Consider the following 16,751-nt stretch of genomic DNA (forward strand, 5'->3'; position numbering starts at 1 on the left):
AGCATAAACTGTAAGGATTTAAAAAAAATCCTCTCGTGTATTGGAAAAGGTAGGTAGACAGGAGGGGGGTAATTGGCCCTTTTTTATAACACAGGGAAACACACTAGCAGGTTTTGTTGAATGCCACAGTTTTCTTGGTATCAATGACAGGAGCTTGCTTCATTTAAATGCAAATGAGATTAGATAAAAATGGTTTAAGTTGTTGAACATAGAAGCAATTAAGTTAGTATCTAATATTATGTATTGTTATTTATAAATATATTTTCATAACAGATGAAATGTTTATTATATATGTGTTTTTATAGGAGAATTAGAACATATTAATCTGTTTTTAACTTGACAGCACACAACTAATTAATTTAAGTTAATTGATTGCGATTAATCAATTGAATTGTATATAAAAAGGGGTGTGTGTGTGTGTGGTTTTGTATCTGATGAAGTTCTGTTTGTACTGGGTGTGAAGAAAGGGAACGAACGCGCTTATAACCTTACCCTGCCTGGTTCTTTTCGAGGAGAAGGTATCCTGTGACATTTTTGTTGGATTATTTGCTTTTATGTCTTTTACTATTGTGACACGTATTTTCCTGATTATTTTCCTAAAACAAGTAACACCAAAAACTAAGCAAAAATAATGAATAAAAATGCAACACACATTTAAAAAAATCCTCATACAGTGAAATGCAAATCAGTCAGTCTTCATACAGACTATCCTTAGATAATAATAAAACCTGCCTACACACATGTATACAGCCATATATTAATGCATTAAAATGGCCAAGGTGAAAATGAAGAATCCCAGGACTCCTTCCTTAGCACCTGATGTGAACTAAAGTTCAGCACAATGACAGAGGTTTTGTACTGAATGACTAACGTCCATGGTTAGACTGCCAATAGGGACATGAATGCATCTGGCACTAAAGTATAGGAATATTTTTAGATGATATTCTGAAACTTTATTAAACACTGAAAATACATTTTGGCCAAAAAGTTATAATGGTACTGCTTCAGAGTGATGCCCTAAAGTGAACAATTAGCCCTAGATTCGGCAAGAGCCAGACCATCATTGGCAGTGCAGATACGTGTACACACACACACACACACACACACACACACACACACACACACACATAAAACCACATGTACACTTATAGGCAATATGGGGAACAATCAGTTCACCTATGGCATGACTTTGGGATGTGGTAGTACAATGATTAATCCCCAAAAAATTCCTCCAGGCACAGAGGGGATGTAAAGGTAGTTCAATCAAGAGCCAAATTTTAAGATCTTGCACTATGAGGCAGCAAAATACAAAATATCTAATGTGTCGCCTACAGCTGTGTGTGTGTGCGTGCAGTTGTGGGGAGGGGGTGTACATTAATTCTGTGATTGGCTGGCTGGTGCTTCATCCATAAGTTTCTCTGTCTTGTGCTCATCGTGTTGTGATAAGTTCATATGGTCAACATGTCACCAAAACAGAGTTGTATCCATCAAAAGGAAAACCAATAAACTAATAGCAATCAACATGCACACACACAATATCATAAAAGCAAATAAAAACTCCATGGGTGTAAACCACCATGTACCCTTGTCTGTAAGAACTTGAATTTCATGATGATGTGAACACACAAAGAAGAAAGTCCACCAAAGGGAACAACTGTTGCCATTCTCTATTTGTAGTACTTGGAGAAAACAGCATAATAGAACTGTAACCACATTTTTAAAGCAAAAATCAAATTATACTCCATCATTTCTTCATCACTGAACCTGATAAAAGAACGCATGGCACCATGGACAGTGTACAAATACAAACTGTTGACAAATTGCAATAATGATAGTTACTGCCTCTGCTATTCTGTGTACGTGGTCCATTAACAACATGGTCGTGATGAAAACTCACGATCCCTATCACACAGACATACCACATACTTTTCTTTGTTTCCACTTTGGCGTATGGTGTGAATGGGGGGCTTGCCTTCATACATAAAACAGCGGGTGATTTTTTTTTTGTTCTTTTATTGTTTTGGTTTCAGTATAAAGACTGATTTTTTCGGTGTTTCATTTGAGCGTTCATTTCATGACTGATATATATATATATATATATATATATATATATATATATATATGTACACACACACACACACACACAGACATATATATATATATATATATATATATATATATATATTTATATATATATATATATATATATATATATAAAATTGTATGGGAGCCCTTAATTTACTTGAATTTTTTGAAATTTTTTAAAGTTGACATCTGCTTTGTCAACAAAACAGATGGCTTACACTTGTGTAAGATTGCTGTATTACTGGGGATGGGAAATATGCCCTTTCTCCAGTATTGTGCAATCTCAGAGTTAGAATATATAGGGTGCAGGGTTACTTGCCCCATTGCAAAACAATGTCGTTTTGTTGTTGCATGCAAAGACATTATGCCTTGGAGCATGCACAATGTGTCAACTTTTTTCATAATTTTATTGACATTACTGATGCTGACAATTGATTGTTTAGACTATACATGTGGTGTGTGTATTATATAAATATATATATATATATATATATATATATATATATATATATATATATATATATATATACAGAGAGAGAGAGAGGTGTAAGGCAATTGCTTGATTTCTCTGAAGGCAAAAAAATAAAGTTGGTGAAGATGATCAAAATGCATTTGACTTTTCTATATCAACGTTTTGCTCGTGTGAGACCATACAACAGTGGCAATTGAGGAATTTACTCTCTCCACTGTAGTGTGATCTAGGACTTGGTATATACTTTTTTTGTATGAGAGCCTGCCCCCTTGCATAAAAATAGCAATTTGTGTTTATTTGTTTTCATCGATATTTTGAGCATAATCACTCAGATTACATCAGAACAGTTTAGATAATACTTCTGGTGATGAAACCACACGATTCCCATCACACACACAAATGATATACATGGGTGTGTACATGTATATATACATATACCTGTATATCATGTTATAGCCAAAACAGTTTTGATAATACTTCTATACAAACATACATACACACACACACACACACACACACACACATATATATGTATCTGTCTATTTCAGATGATCTACTTTCCGGAAACTCAAAAAAAATATTGGAGACCACATGATCGAGTTTTACAAAACTTGATCATCAAAACATAAAAGAAAACATATATACCTTTTTACATTTCTGCAAGCCCCCCTGCACCCCCCACACCCTCTGCAAATTATATATAACAGCTCTGAGATCGCACTTTTTGTGATACAGTGAGGAAAAAGGTCCTCACTCTACTGCTATCTCCATTCAAAAGCTTCAGGTTTTCAAAAACATGATCACATGGTCTCCACCATATGGAGTACGAGTTTCAGAAAACCCAATGAACTGATAGGGACCCATATAGATACATAGATAAATATAGAGATAGATATACATATACACATGTTTGTGTGCGCGCTTGTATTTTAGGGTTCTTAAAAACTTATTGTAACAGAGCTATACAGAAAGTTGAAATACATGCAAAAATCCTATAATGTCAAAACGTTGAATTGAAAATTACTGCAATTTCTACATACAGTACACTTCACCATTACTCAGCAAACAGTATCACTGCCCTGTAAGGGAAACTCGGAAATGACTGCTAACATTGGTCCTGCAAGGGGGTGCATGTTTAGCTTCTTACACATGTAGGGGAGTAGGTAGTTTGATAAGATTAACAGTTCAGTATTTTGACGTCAGCATTGTACATTCAGTATATCAAACTATGCACATCTCCTCAAAGGGCATAATCCTGAAGAATACTTGCCAAAACGTACTCTTCCTGAAAATGAAAATCTCCAAACATACAATATCAAAAACAACACAGACCAACCACACCCCACATGAAACTATCAAAAACAACACAGACCACCCATACCCCCACATTAAACTAGTCACAAAGCACAAAGTATGTGGGGGTGGGGGGTTAAGCCTGAAATGTACTTCAATGTCCTGGTCTCCAAAGCAGTCCTAATCTCTGGCAAAGTGAGAAACAATTAGATTACTCATTTTGGTTTGTACAGACAAGGAATTCTTCTGCAATATAGCCAGAATGTTCTGAAACTTTTCAGGCTCTACAGCAGCAATTTAATTTTGCTAGATTACAATATGTAACTCATAGGGTCATAAGCATATACTAGGCTAATGATCATCAAGGCCTTTCTAAGCCTAGCTGCACCTATAGCCGCACAACTAAATACTAGGTTGTCATTCTGCAGACTATCACAAGCCCAGCGAATAACCAGACATCAGAATCAAAGCATGTACCTTGTATCTGTGAGGTACCTTAACAATTATGCAAACCCATCATCTTAATTTGCAATCAGGTGGCCTTGGTGGTCTTCCAATGAGCCATACCACCGTTTCAAAAGCCAACCTTTCCAAGGGACACCCAGATTTGAACTGGGACCACTTCATCTGCAGTCAGTTGTTCTATGACTGAGCTATACCCCCATTTCAGTGAGAGAACACTTAAAAAGACCAGTAGAATGACCCAAGATACAGACAGAAGGCTTGTGCGAAGAGACTAATACTCATCTATTTTGTAAAGAGTTCAAGTAATCGACCAGGTTTTCTTGAAAAAAAGGAAGGCTTGATGGCTCACACTAAAGGTAGTAGCAGAATGGATAGCTATTTGTGAACATATTCAAACGCCCTTTGTCAGAAATATGTATTAAATACTACAATATCTACTTGTGTCTTTTTTTTTCTTTCTTTGTTTCCACCATCTTCACTCACTGTCTGTCCATTTACTGGAAAGGTCAACTTTGTGAAATTGGAACCAAAAAGCTGGACAATCAGATCAAGATTAAAACCCACAATTAAATACTCTGGAGAAGACATTATTGGCTGTTTCGTCATTTATTATTGCAGTGGAAACTTGGAAGCATAGAAATTTTTAAATTTCTTTATCATTTAGATACCAAGGAAGACTGCAGTTAGAAATAAGAGTATTGTAGACTTGGAGTTGTTGGCATATTTTAAATTTAGAACTTGGACAGCAATTCTAGTTGTTTAAAATTAAGTTTTTCTCCTTAATTTTCCTTATTCTGCACCCTGACCTCATGGATGTACTACTCTATGCAGTGACATAATTAGATGCTGCTCCCTGGTCATGCTTGTAGGCACTTGTACTAAGTGGGTCTACTGGTTACCAAATAAATAAACTCTGCAGACCAACTCTAAAAGAAGCTTTTATAAAGAGCTAAAATCAACTGTTGCATATTTCATTTCTCCTTGTATTTCTAGAAAAATATCTGCAATCACTGCTTTTATGCAGACCGGTCATTTTAACATCAGTAATTTTTACAGCAAGTCTTCATATGGACATTAACACAGTCTAGCAGAAGCCAGGCAGCTTAAGGTACAACTGTCTGCCCTTAAACAAAAAATGAGGCTTTTAACAAGCTAACGCCAAAAGGGGCATTTAGTCATTTTTGTAGTGGGGCTTGTCAACATCATCCATCATTTTGTATACAGGAACTAAAAACAATGCGTGTGTGACCAAACATACTTGTGTAATTCACACTTAGACAGTTGTGCACAGAAACAGACAGATGCAGATTGACTGTGCAGATGAGGTGGCGCATGGCCAAGATTCATACATAAATAAACTTTAAGGTAAGGACTGTGGAATGGTCCTAAATTTATGGGAAAAACAAATAAGCTTTCAATGTCCATCCTTAGCTGTTACTATAGCATAGCTGAGCAGCACAGTCATTTAAGATAAATGTGAATAATCCAGAATACATGTTTGAAACAAAGCTAATTGTTACCATTTCCACAAAGGAATACAGTGTACTCTAACATTGTTGAACAAGTCCAGGCAGGCACGGCGAGTAGCACTGTTGCCTCACAGCAAGAGGTTATCCAGTTCGATTTTCAGATGTGGTGCCTTATAGAGACTGCATATCCTCCCTGTATTTGCATTAGTTTTCTGTGGGTTGTCTGGTTTATTATTGTTCCCTCCTCTGTCTCTGGAGGGAAGCTCGCCACGTGCGTCAGGCAGTACTCCCTGAGGTTTGCGGAACCACATTTTCCCACCTTTCTGACCCTTAGGGTATGGTCTAGAAGGGGTAGAAAAACAGACTCCTATGGCAGAGAGAGTTTTGCCTTCCTGCTCACACCTGGCCAATGTATCCTTCACTTGAGGGCCAAACAAGGCAGCACCATCAAAGGGGGTGTTAGAAAAGGATGCCTTGAAGGGGTCAGCAAAATTACAAAGCCGCATCCAGGCGTGTCTCCTTAGAGCAACACCCGTGCCTGCAGCCCTACTCGCTCCATCGGCTGCATAGGAAATGAGCCGCATGGAGGAGTTGACAATAGAGTTTAGGGTCCCCAGCTGGGAGTTGATCTTTTCCTGAGACCCCGCAGCTGATAGGTCCTGTAAGGTATCACCCAGTTCCTTGAGAAGGTCTCTCTGGAGACGGGTGAAATGGCACAAATAATTCAGCGACCACATAGCAAAGGTCGTGGAGGAAAACCTCCGCTTGCCATACCTGTCCATAGTCCTAGATTCCTTATTAGGAGGATGGACAGGTACTGAAGGGTCAGCCAACTCCTTTTTAGTGGCCGCTGCCACCACCATGGCATCAACAGGGATGCCCTTGGTTAGAAACTGCTTGTCAGAAGGGGCTGTAATAAATTTTGTAGTCCTCTGGGGAGTTGGTTCCATAGTATCCGGAGCCATCCACGCCTTTCAAGCCACCACATCCATGAGTGGGTCGAAAGGTGGAGACACCCAGGAGGTGGAAGGGTGAGAACCGAACGCATCCAGGTACACCGACTCGTCCTCAGAAGGGTTAAGGGCAGACCAGTTTCCCCTCTGCTTAAGAATCTCCAGGATATCAGAAAATGAGACATCCTCAGAGGGGGACCTTGGGGACCCTTCTGAGTCATCCAAGTCAGTGTCCGATGTGACTGACTCAGGGGAGTCTACATGCTTCCTCTTGCATTTTCTCTTTCGAGGGGGCTCCCCTGAAGGATCAGGGGAGGCCTCAGAAGAGGAGGATACACCCAATGGGGCTACCTGTAGCGTCAGTTCTCCACGCTCGGGATCGGAAGAGCAGGTAGAGACTGTAGCAGGCACCATAGAGGGAGGAGCCGAAGGAGCCGACCGTGGAGCAGGCATAGGGGCCAGCACACTCCTCATGACCTCAAAGGCGCCCCTATCAGGCAGGGAAGGGGGTCCCCACTCCAAAGAGACAAGGACTCCTCCCGGCACAGAGAGGGATGGCTACGAGGCCGATATCAGGGCCGAACTCACCTGCGCCATAGCTCTGAGAGGGAGAACAGGGTCGGGACAAGGGTCCAATGCCACTCGCCCCCTCAGAACTGACGAGAGAGTCCTGGCGCCCGGATCCCTCCAAGGATGGAACCAAGGAAGAGATCAGAGCCAAAGAGGGAGCCGGAAAGGAGTGGTATCGGCTCCAACGTTCCGACGGTTCTGACCCCTACTATCTCCGGCTCTGAACTCAAAGGAAGAGTTGGAGGAGGAATTGAAGAGGGAGTAGTGAAAGCCACTGCCTGATGAGGAGGGCTATGCAACATTTGGGCCAGTGCCTGTGACTTAAGTAGTCTGCTAACCACCCTCTCGAGGTCATGGTCCGACAGCCTGGAAGACCGAGAGGAATGGGACCTGTGACTCCGCTCAGATAACAAGGGAGATTTCGGAGCTGAATGGGCAGATTCCAGGGAAGGAGACCTGGAACGCTTTCTGCTCGAAGACGGCTCTGACAGCAGAGTCGGAGCCGACTAAGGCCTCAAATCATCGGTTCCGGCCGGAACCGATGCAGTGGTAGTAGTAGCACCACTCGGCGACCGATCCAAACATGGAGCCAACGGTTTGCCGGGCTTGGAAGGTTTACTCGATGAAGGCTTAGCCGGGGAACCTTTAGGCTTTAACAAGCCTCTCAAAATAAGTTTGTTTCTGCATTCCTGCAGGACTCTTGGACTGAACGCATGGCAGACAGAACAAGAGTCCTGCAGGTGCACAGGACCCAAGCAATATACACAAGAAGTGTGACCATCTGTCAGAGACATCTTCTGACAGCACGAGTCGCACTTCTTGAAGCCCGAGACCTTGGTGTCTTTCGACATCCTGAAACAAGGATGACGGGCAGAAAAAGACAACTCTGGGAGGTCTAGTCACAATCAGCCAGTATACAAACACACAGAAAAAGGTTGTAACAGACCAAGAAATAAACAAAAAAACCACACTTATTAATACAATTTAACTAGGCACAGACATACATCTACAGACAAAAAAAAAAACAAAGGGATTTGCTACTACAGAAAAGTATGGAAGAAGTTTGGCCAAGGGCCTAACTATTCAGTGAGGGGGAAAACTGTATAAAAAACTACATAAGAAGGAATCCTAAACAGGGATCTAAAGGGTAGTAACTATAAAAAACTATCGCTACGATTTTAACCCAAAAAGCTGACTAAAAACAAGAAAAATATTAATACAACCTGGAGCCGGCAAAAAGACGCAACCTCATAGCTGAAGCGGCAAACGAGATCTGGGTATATCACGCCTAGCATTATGGGACATAGGATAGCCTCGAGCCAGTAAAAATAGCTCTCGAGCTTTAGTAATAGGCCGAGTCGGACCCGAGGTTCGGCTGTGAACCCATCCAGCAAGAATGAAGGCGAGATTGACAACTTAACATTGGGTATTTTTCCTCAGCACCTCAAGCTTATTGCAACTCCATCTGTAACTTACCTGAACTTGGGTCAGAGATATTTCTATGATAACTTCAGGATCCAGAGTCAAGTTATTTATTGCACAACGGAGAACAAAATGAGAACATAGTTTTACCCCCCTGCGTTAACTACCAGACTTGAGAATGAGTTATTATCTTGCTTAATAAGGACAAACATAGGAACGCTATATACAAAAAAAATATTAGTAAGCACTAGATGGTAAAAGTATGCAACATCAGTGAACTAACATCCTGTGGAAATTCTATTTGTTCTTTGTTAACACAAGCTAAGACATGTTAAGGAGAAGCCTATGATTTTAGTGGCTAATTTGGAACTCTGGGCTCGTTATGGAAGTTAGTTAGTTATAGGGAACGCAAATCAAAATATCTAGAATGTAAATCTGCTTTGGAATGTTTTACAAATTAATTACAATAATTTTTCTGGCTTTCTGTTACATATGGGAGTTAAAGCACTGTTATAGATCTGTTGTACATTTTTACTCAAATATAGACAAAGATGACCATTGTAAAAATCTATTTTCTAAAACATCCTAACAAGTCTTATTTGCATTTCACAGAAAATTATATAATGACAGTATAAACATCTATAAAATATTAGCCCAGCTACGAGGCACAGAGTGGGTAAAGCCCAGAGTATGATCCAAATAACGCAACTTACAAAAGCAGCAGTTTGTGCACTGAAAAGGCCACGTGGGAAAGGATAGTGAGTGGCCAACACTGGACCACACTTCCTGGGAGAGGCAATAGTGGTTCTAGTCACCAGATCACTATCATCCAAGCTGAAGTTTGCCAGGTGCCAAACATAGCCAGACAAGGAAGTATTTATATATTTAAGTATCCTTGTTGACCAAGCTCTCATGGGTTACACTAGGGTGAATTAATTTTATTAGCTCTGCATTTAGTAACTTTCCAGGAAAATGAGATCACATCAACACACCTGTCTTCATAAGGGTATGCAGAGTTGCAACAAAATAAAAAAAAAAAAAAACATACTATTTATTGTGGTGCAAGGAGGAGTAGAATGTGAAAACCTTCATAACAGGATCATTTATTTTCAGTTTCTACCTGCAGTGGTCTCGCAAAAAGTGACATACATTTTCCTTAAAAGACTGGTCATAATTCCACCATATAACAAACAAGTGAAATATATCATCGTGGCCTTAAAGATGTTGGTGTTTGATGCTCTTGTGATTTTCATTAAGTACAGTTTGTAACGTTAGCCTCTTTCATACTTGAATAATGCAGTCTCTGCCACTTCCCATTGCAACATTTCAAATGAAAGAGCCCAGCACTGCATATTCTGGAAAAGGAAAGGTACTACACCTGTATGTGGTACACCTGTATGTGGTACACCTGCAAACAGCCTTAAATGATGCAGTTAATTTAACCATACTGTTCATTTTGTAAAGCACTACACATGCATGTGGTACACCTGCAAATGGCCTTAAATGATGCAGTTAATTTAACCATACTGTTCATTTTTGTATGACTGCTGTGGTGGTGCAGCGGTAGCATTGTTACTTCACAGCAAGAGGTTCTCCCGTTCGATTCTTGGCTGGAGTGCAGGGAGTGCCTTCTGTGTGGAATCTGCATGTCCTCCCCGCGGTTGGGTGGGCATTCAAAAGACATGCGTAAATGGGCGTGCCTTCGTTGAAGGTTGGACGTCAAGCTGACACCTCAGCATTCATGAAAATCTACTGCCAATCATTAGCGGACCAGAGTTCCGTTGTGGTGACCCCTAACCGGGAAAAGCTGAAAGACAACAACTGTTCATTTTTGTGTTTAAGAAAGAAAAGCACTACACATGCATGTGGTACACCTGCAAATGGCCTTAAATGATGTAGTTAATTTAATCATACTGTTCCTTTTGTATTCATATGTGTTTAAGAAATGTTTGGATCATAGTCATAGCTGCAACTTAAAAACATTAATATCACAGATACATAAACTGCTTTCTATTTTTCATATCCGAAACAGTTACTTACTTTCCATGAATACATTGTAAAACAGCTCTGCATCAAACTCTACTGAGCGTGCAGTTTCTGAAATCGTCTCCTGCGCTAAGGCTTTCTTAAGCAGCTCTCTTAGTCGCTCCTGCTCTTCTGGTGAGGTAAGAAGCATAGCAGACCTTCTCCTGTGGTCTGACGATCTCCGCATCTTCCTCTCAGAGTCAATGTCAGGTACAGCTTCTTTGAAATAATTGCTCATGGCAAATGATTTTCGCCTTCCAGCTGTGGGTGAAGAAATCAGTAGTAAAACCATTTCTTTAAATAGACCGGAAGTTCAACAACAATGCTGATAGTAACCATTTCTTTAAACAGTACACCAGAAGTTCAACAACAATGCTGATAGTAACCATTTCTTTAAACAGTACACCAGAAGTTCAACAACAATGCTGATAGTAACCATTTCTTTAAACAGTACACCAGAAGTTCAACAACAATGCTGATAGTAACCATTTCTTTAAACAGTACACCAGAAGTTCAACAACAATGCTGATAGTAACCATTTCTTTAAACAGTACACCAGAAGTTCAACAACAATGCTGATAGTAACCATTTCTTTAAACAGTACACCAGAAGTTCAACGACGATGCTGAAAGTAACCATTTCTTTAAACAGTACACCAGAAGTTCAACGACGATGCTGAAAGTAACCATTTATTTAAGCAGTACACCAGAAGTTCAACAACAATGTTGATTCACATCGACATATAAATTTAAAGTGCAAACATACAAGAATGCACTTCTGTAGTCAACTTATTCAAGCAATGCTATCAGTTTAGGAACATATTAAAAAATAACTTCTTGTTTCTTAGATGCAGTATTTTTAAGATCATTATGGCTACATTAGCTGCAAATGTGCTTATGCGATAATGTGCAGGTTCATCTGGATAATTTATAAAATGTTATTTATCAAAAATAAATTTACTGGAGATGATTTTGTTAAATCTCCCAGTGAATTAAATTGCTGCTGATTACTCTCTGAACTTCTGTTAGCATCCGTCAGTCTATGCATGCTCTGCTACTGTGCAAATAAACCAGCTTCTGTTTGCCCTTATGTTATTTTTTTTTAGCAACTGTAACAGTCCATTTCTATATTTCAGTTTTGAGAAAACTACTTTGCTTTTCTTAACATATTTTATTAAGTTGATAAAAAAGTATAAAATAACAAATGTATACAAGTATACAACATTAAATTAAGTACAAAAAGTCTTTGCACATTACTATGAGATGTCTAAACGCAACTTGCATAACAGTTAATAACAGAGTTAGAGATTTTTTAAAAAAGATTGCGGTGGTGGTACTGCGGTAGCGTTGTCGCCTCATAGCAAGATGTTGTCCCATTCAATTCTCAGCTAGAGCGTCTTCTGTGTGGAGGCATATGTGAATGGGGCGTGCCTTCATTGAAGGTTGTGCGTCAGGGCTGGTAACCCGGTACATAAAAATCTACTACCAATCATTAGCGGACCGGAGTTCCACTGTGGCGACCCCTAACCGGGAAAAGCCGAATTACACAAACAAACACAAGTTCAAGTGATGAAAAACTGAAAAGTATGTTAAGAGTTTCACCAAAATAGCAACTTTTTCTTCACAAAATTCTTTTTGTCACTTAAATGTTACATATGGAGGAGCATCATTTATGTATTTGACTAGTTCTTGTCTGTCCTGTGCATGATCTGTGAAAACATATATTATTGCTTTCTATATATTCAAAAGACATAGGCCAACTGACCAAAATGGACTGAAATGTAGTTTTTAGACAAAATCATAGAATAGTACTAGGATAACTGTCCTCTTGGGCCATTTTAAACCTAGCCAATTACCCCATGTGAGAATCAAACCCTGCACCTTGTGTTTCTAAAGTAAGCACCTTAACCATTATGTCAGCCTCCCACCCAATAGGTTCAGTGCTAACTTTATCCCCCCCCCCCACTCCCTAAAGAGCCCATCTCTATACCGGAAGAATGCAAAGTTTCTGTAATCACGGCTGCACAGGTAATAGTTTAAAACTCTGTGCCAGCATGCTGTTGCAAAGGAATAAAGCAGTAAGTACAGCCCAGGTGACCCAAATTCAATTAACAGTATGGGAGTCTGGGACAGTAGCAAGGAAGGATGGGCATGCTCATTCTGGAGGGGAGCATTTGTCTAGGCATTCCCTTGGGAAGACATGGTCCATACAGGGAAGTACAGCCCAGGTGACCCAAATTCAATTAACAGTATGGGAGTCTGGGACAGTAGCAAGGAAGGATGGGCATGCTCATTCTGGAGGGGAACATTTGTCTAGGCATTCCCTTGGGAAGACATGGTCCATACAGGGAAGTACAGCCCAGGTGACCCAAATTCGATTAACAGTATGGGAGCCTGGGGCAGTAGCAAGGAAGGATGGGCATGCTCATTCTGGAGGGGAGCATTTGTCTAGGCATTCCCTTGAGAAGACATGGTCCATAAAGTGAAGTAGCTCTTGGACAGATGAAATGAATGCAGGGAAGGGGGATACCAAGGGATAGGTGATAAATGGAAACATCCCCTGGTGGAATCAGTAAATGGCATGACCCGACCAGGAAGCCCTTAGGTTCTATGCCAGCCTCAGCCTTAAAACTGAAATAGTCCCGAGCAGTAGGAGTGGCAGGTAGACCTGTCAAAGGGAACCATGGGGTAACAAGAATGAAGCAGAAGGGGAACAAAAAAAATCAATAGTTTAAAACCTTGTTAAGTTAAAACAAATCTTTACTGTAGTGATAAAGCCCCGTGATAATTCCCATGCAATTGGTTACCATCCCTTTCTCCCTGTACTCTCTAAATTTAATAACCAACTTCAAGACTAAATATGTTTGGAGCAAACAAATGTCCCCGATTTACAGTGACCAATGGCTTCATTAAAAATATCAGATGAAAAGTTCATTTGGTCACATCATCCTCATCCAAGCAGCCTCTTCCTGTCACATACTCAAAAGTTAGCAAGGAAAGGTGACAAAATGACAAGTGTAATGTTTCCAGCTCTGAATTCATGATGCAGAGGAAAGAAGCCCCAAGTGCAGCCCACATAACCAGGGAACCAATTAGCCACCAGCGAGCTGGAGAGGCTGAATGTGAATGAGTGTCTGATGCTCTCTCTCCATCCTTGCAGAAGGGAAGTTGCTCGACTGACCACAATAATGGCTCACAGCAGAAGCAAGAAAAATGCTCCAGTGGAGCAAAGGTTAGTCACATATAAGAATTGCCATACTGCACCTTACTTTGCAGAAATGGCGATCTGCCTGTGGAAACGCACATGCACCAAATGGATGTCATATTGCAGTTCACCTTCATTAATTATGCATCATGTGGGGCGAAAGGGAATAGGGGCACAAAGTAGAAACCTCTATAGCTGCCTAGATGAGATCCTTAGAATAAAATTGGAATTGGTGGTTGGCAAACATGACTGGGGGGTAGTTTTAAAAAAAGAAAAGTTTCATGATCATCATGAAAATGCTACATAACCTTCAAGAAAGTGTACAATCCTCAAGTCCTCTTCCACTGAAACATACCATCATCAGTCAAGAAATAAGATGAAGCAAACATCATGCAGCAGATGAAGTCGGATGAAAACAGTAATGTGACATAAAGGAGCACATATGGATACAATCATTTAATTTTCTATTTGATAACGGTTTAGGTGGGCTGACAAAAAAAAAAAAAAGTTTCAGTCAGACTGGACCACTGGCAAAATTGTAACAAATAAGTACACAGACGGGAATGCAAATAAATGTATAACAAAGCAGAGAATGGCTATAATGGATACATATATATAACAAGTATCAAATGCTGGAACCAAACATTTTAAAGGAAATAAAATGTAATGCTTAAAATGAATAAAAAACTACATTGCATTTGTGAATGTTACAATGCAGCTTATAAAGCCAAACAAACATCAGATATACTGTACATTTATTTATATGATTTCCTAGCTGATCAACAACATCCACAGTTTATTCAAAGCGCATACCAAATTAGGTGAGAAGTTTTGGTTTATTTAGATTGACTACAGGCCCATTACTTGAAATCTCAAACATGCATTCATACTGTATTCAGACTGTCATGCAGAATACAACCACGCTTTTAAGTTGTGTAACATTTGGATAACGCACACACAATTATGCATCCTAGCTGCAAAAAAAAAAAAATAAAAAAATTATCTGCTTTTACTATATTTGTGTTTTTTCCTACTTTATTTTGCTTTTGTCTCATCTTAAAAGTACTCAATTGTATTTATTACTGCTTGGTGTAACTCATTCTAAGCCTTTAAGTTGAAGCACCTGGGCTTCAGACCAGTTTTACATTAAGAAGGTTTGTGGTCTGCACTGTAGTGGCAGAACAGGTAGCTTACATCTTTCTAAGTTGGGAACTGTTGATTGAGGGCTCCATGTCTGTTATTCTAAAAGTGTATTAATTCTGGTTTAAGCACTTGGGCTTGAGGCCAGTTATTTTACATTAAGAGGGTTTGTGTTCTGCACTCTTGTAGGAGGAGAGGCTGGACTCTGTCCTTCTGAGCTGGGGATTTCTGGTTAAAGGCTTATAGTGCCTGCATATTTGAACTGCTTCTTACTGAAATTGGTACACCTTGTTTGCTGTAACATAGACTTGATCCAGGCCTGCTGAATCTAGCTTTGTTTGTATAACTTGAGCACTAATCCAGGCATTCTTTAAAGTATTCAGTTGTATTTATTACTGCTGGTAGTAACTTGATTAAAGTGTAGCTATCATTTCTAAGTCTTTTGGATTAAGCACTTGGGCTTCAGACCAGTTGTTTTACATTAGGAAGGTTTGTGGCCTGCACTGTGCTGGCAGGACAGGTAGCTTACATCCTTCTAAGTTGGGAACTGCTGATTGAGAGCTCAGTGTCTGTTATTCTAAAAGTGTATTAGTTCTGGTTTAAGCACTTGGGCTTCAGGCCAGTTATTTTACGTTAAGAAGGATTGCGGTCTGCACTCTTGTGGGAGGAGAGGCTGGACTCTGCCCTTCTGAGCAGGGAATTTCTGGTTAAAGGCTTATAGTGCCTGCATATTCTAACTGTTTCTTACTGAAATTGGTACACCTTGTTTGCTGTAGCATAGACTAGATCCAGGCCTGCTGAATCTAGCTTTGTTTGTATGCTTGTTGTTTGTTTATTTCCCTGAAACGCTAATTCCACCTAAAACGCAGACTTTTAGCACTTCTGTGGATCCCTAATGATATCTGCATTGCTTACTGTACTTATTTCCTTGTTTCACTTGAAAGAAAGTTACTGTTTGTCGTTTTTGCATTTAAGTTACCTGTAACACATTGCATTTAAGTTACCTGGCACTTGCTCACTAAAGCAATTATATGAGTCAGCTCTAAAAAATTAAAAGCACTACACCCTCACAAACTGCCCTTGAGTACCTTGTTCCCCATTGGCCCTTTTTTTCAATTATAAAGGAATTCCCAATACTATTCTAGCATGTCCAAAGGTCAGTTGTCAATCTCCTCTCCGGTCCAGCTGGTGAATCTGGGAATCTTGAGGCAATGTTACAACTGCCTCATGTACACAGACTCTCCTCCTCCCAACAAATTCCAACACATGTGAGAGATGCAACCATATAGCCAAACTGGAGGCTAAGCTCTCTCAACTCAGTATTGGCGTAACCAATCAGGAGGAGAAGGAAACCACACTCACTACAATTCCAGTCTCACATAGACCTACCACAACAACAAACCAAACACAAACACACAAAAACATACTCGGAGGCTCTAAATAAAAATCTAGCTAAGCAGCAGAGACCTCCAAAGCAGACACCCAAGCAACCACTACCCCAAAACAAAACACATGCAACACATAGCTCACAAAGCCAGTGTGCCGAGCAGTCACAGCCCTTAAGGCTAAACAACACACCTGATACACTTGCAATAGGTGACTATCATCAGGCACACTGATGTCCCGCTCACCAGGCTGAACAAGGAGAAGGTC

The 16,751-nt window shown here is 40.0% G+C and overlaps 1 protein-coding gene across 1 annotated transcript in view; it reads right to left on the reverse strand.

Annotated features, from left to right (window-relative positions):
- The window catches only part of LOC122788763 (outer dynein arm protein 1-like), a 683,950-nt gene that overhangs the window by 191,816 nt on the left and 475,383 nt on the right, over window positions 1–16,751 (reverse strand). Inside the window, exon 10 of the mRNA XM_044055657.1 lies at window positions 10,770–11,015. Coding sequence (XP_043911592.1) covers window positions 10,770–11,015 — 246 coding nt within the window. The remainder of the gene's footprint in view (window positions 1–10,769; window positions 11,016–16,751) is intronic.

Source organism: Protopterus annectens, chromosome 14.part0, assembly GCF_019279795.1.
Source record: "Protopterus annectens isolate FY-2018-M chromosome 14.part0, PAN1.0, whole genome shotgun sequence".
Classification (NCBI taxonomy): domain Eukaryota; kingdom Metazoa; phylum Chordata; order Ceratodontiformes; family Protopteridae; genus Protopterus; species Protopterus annectens.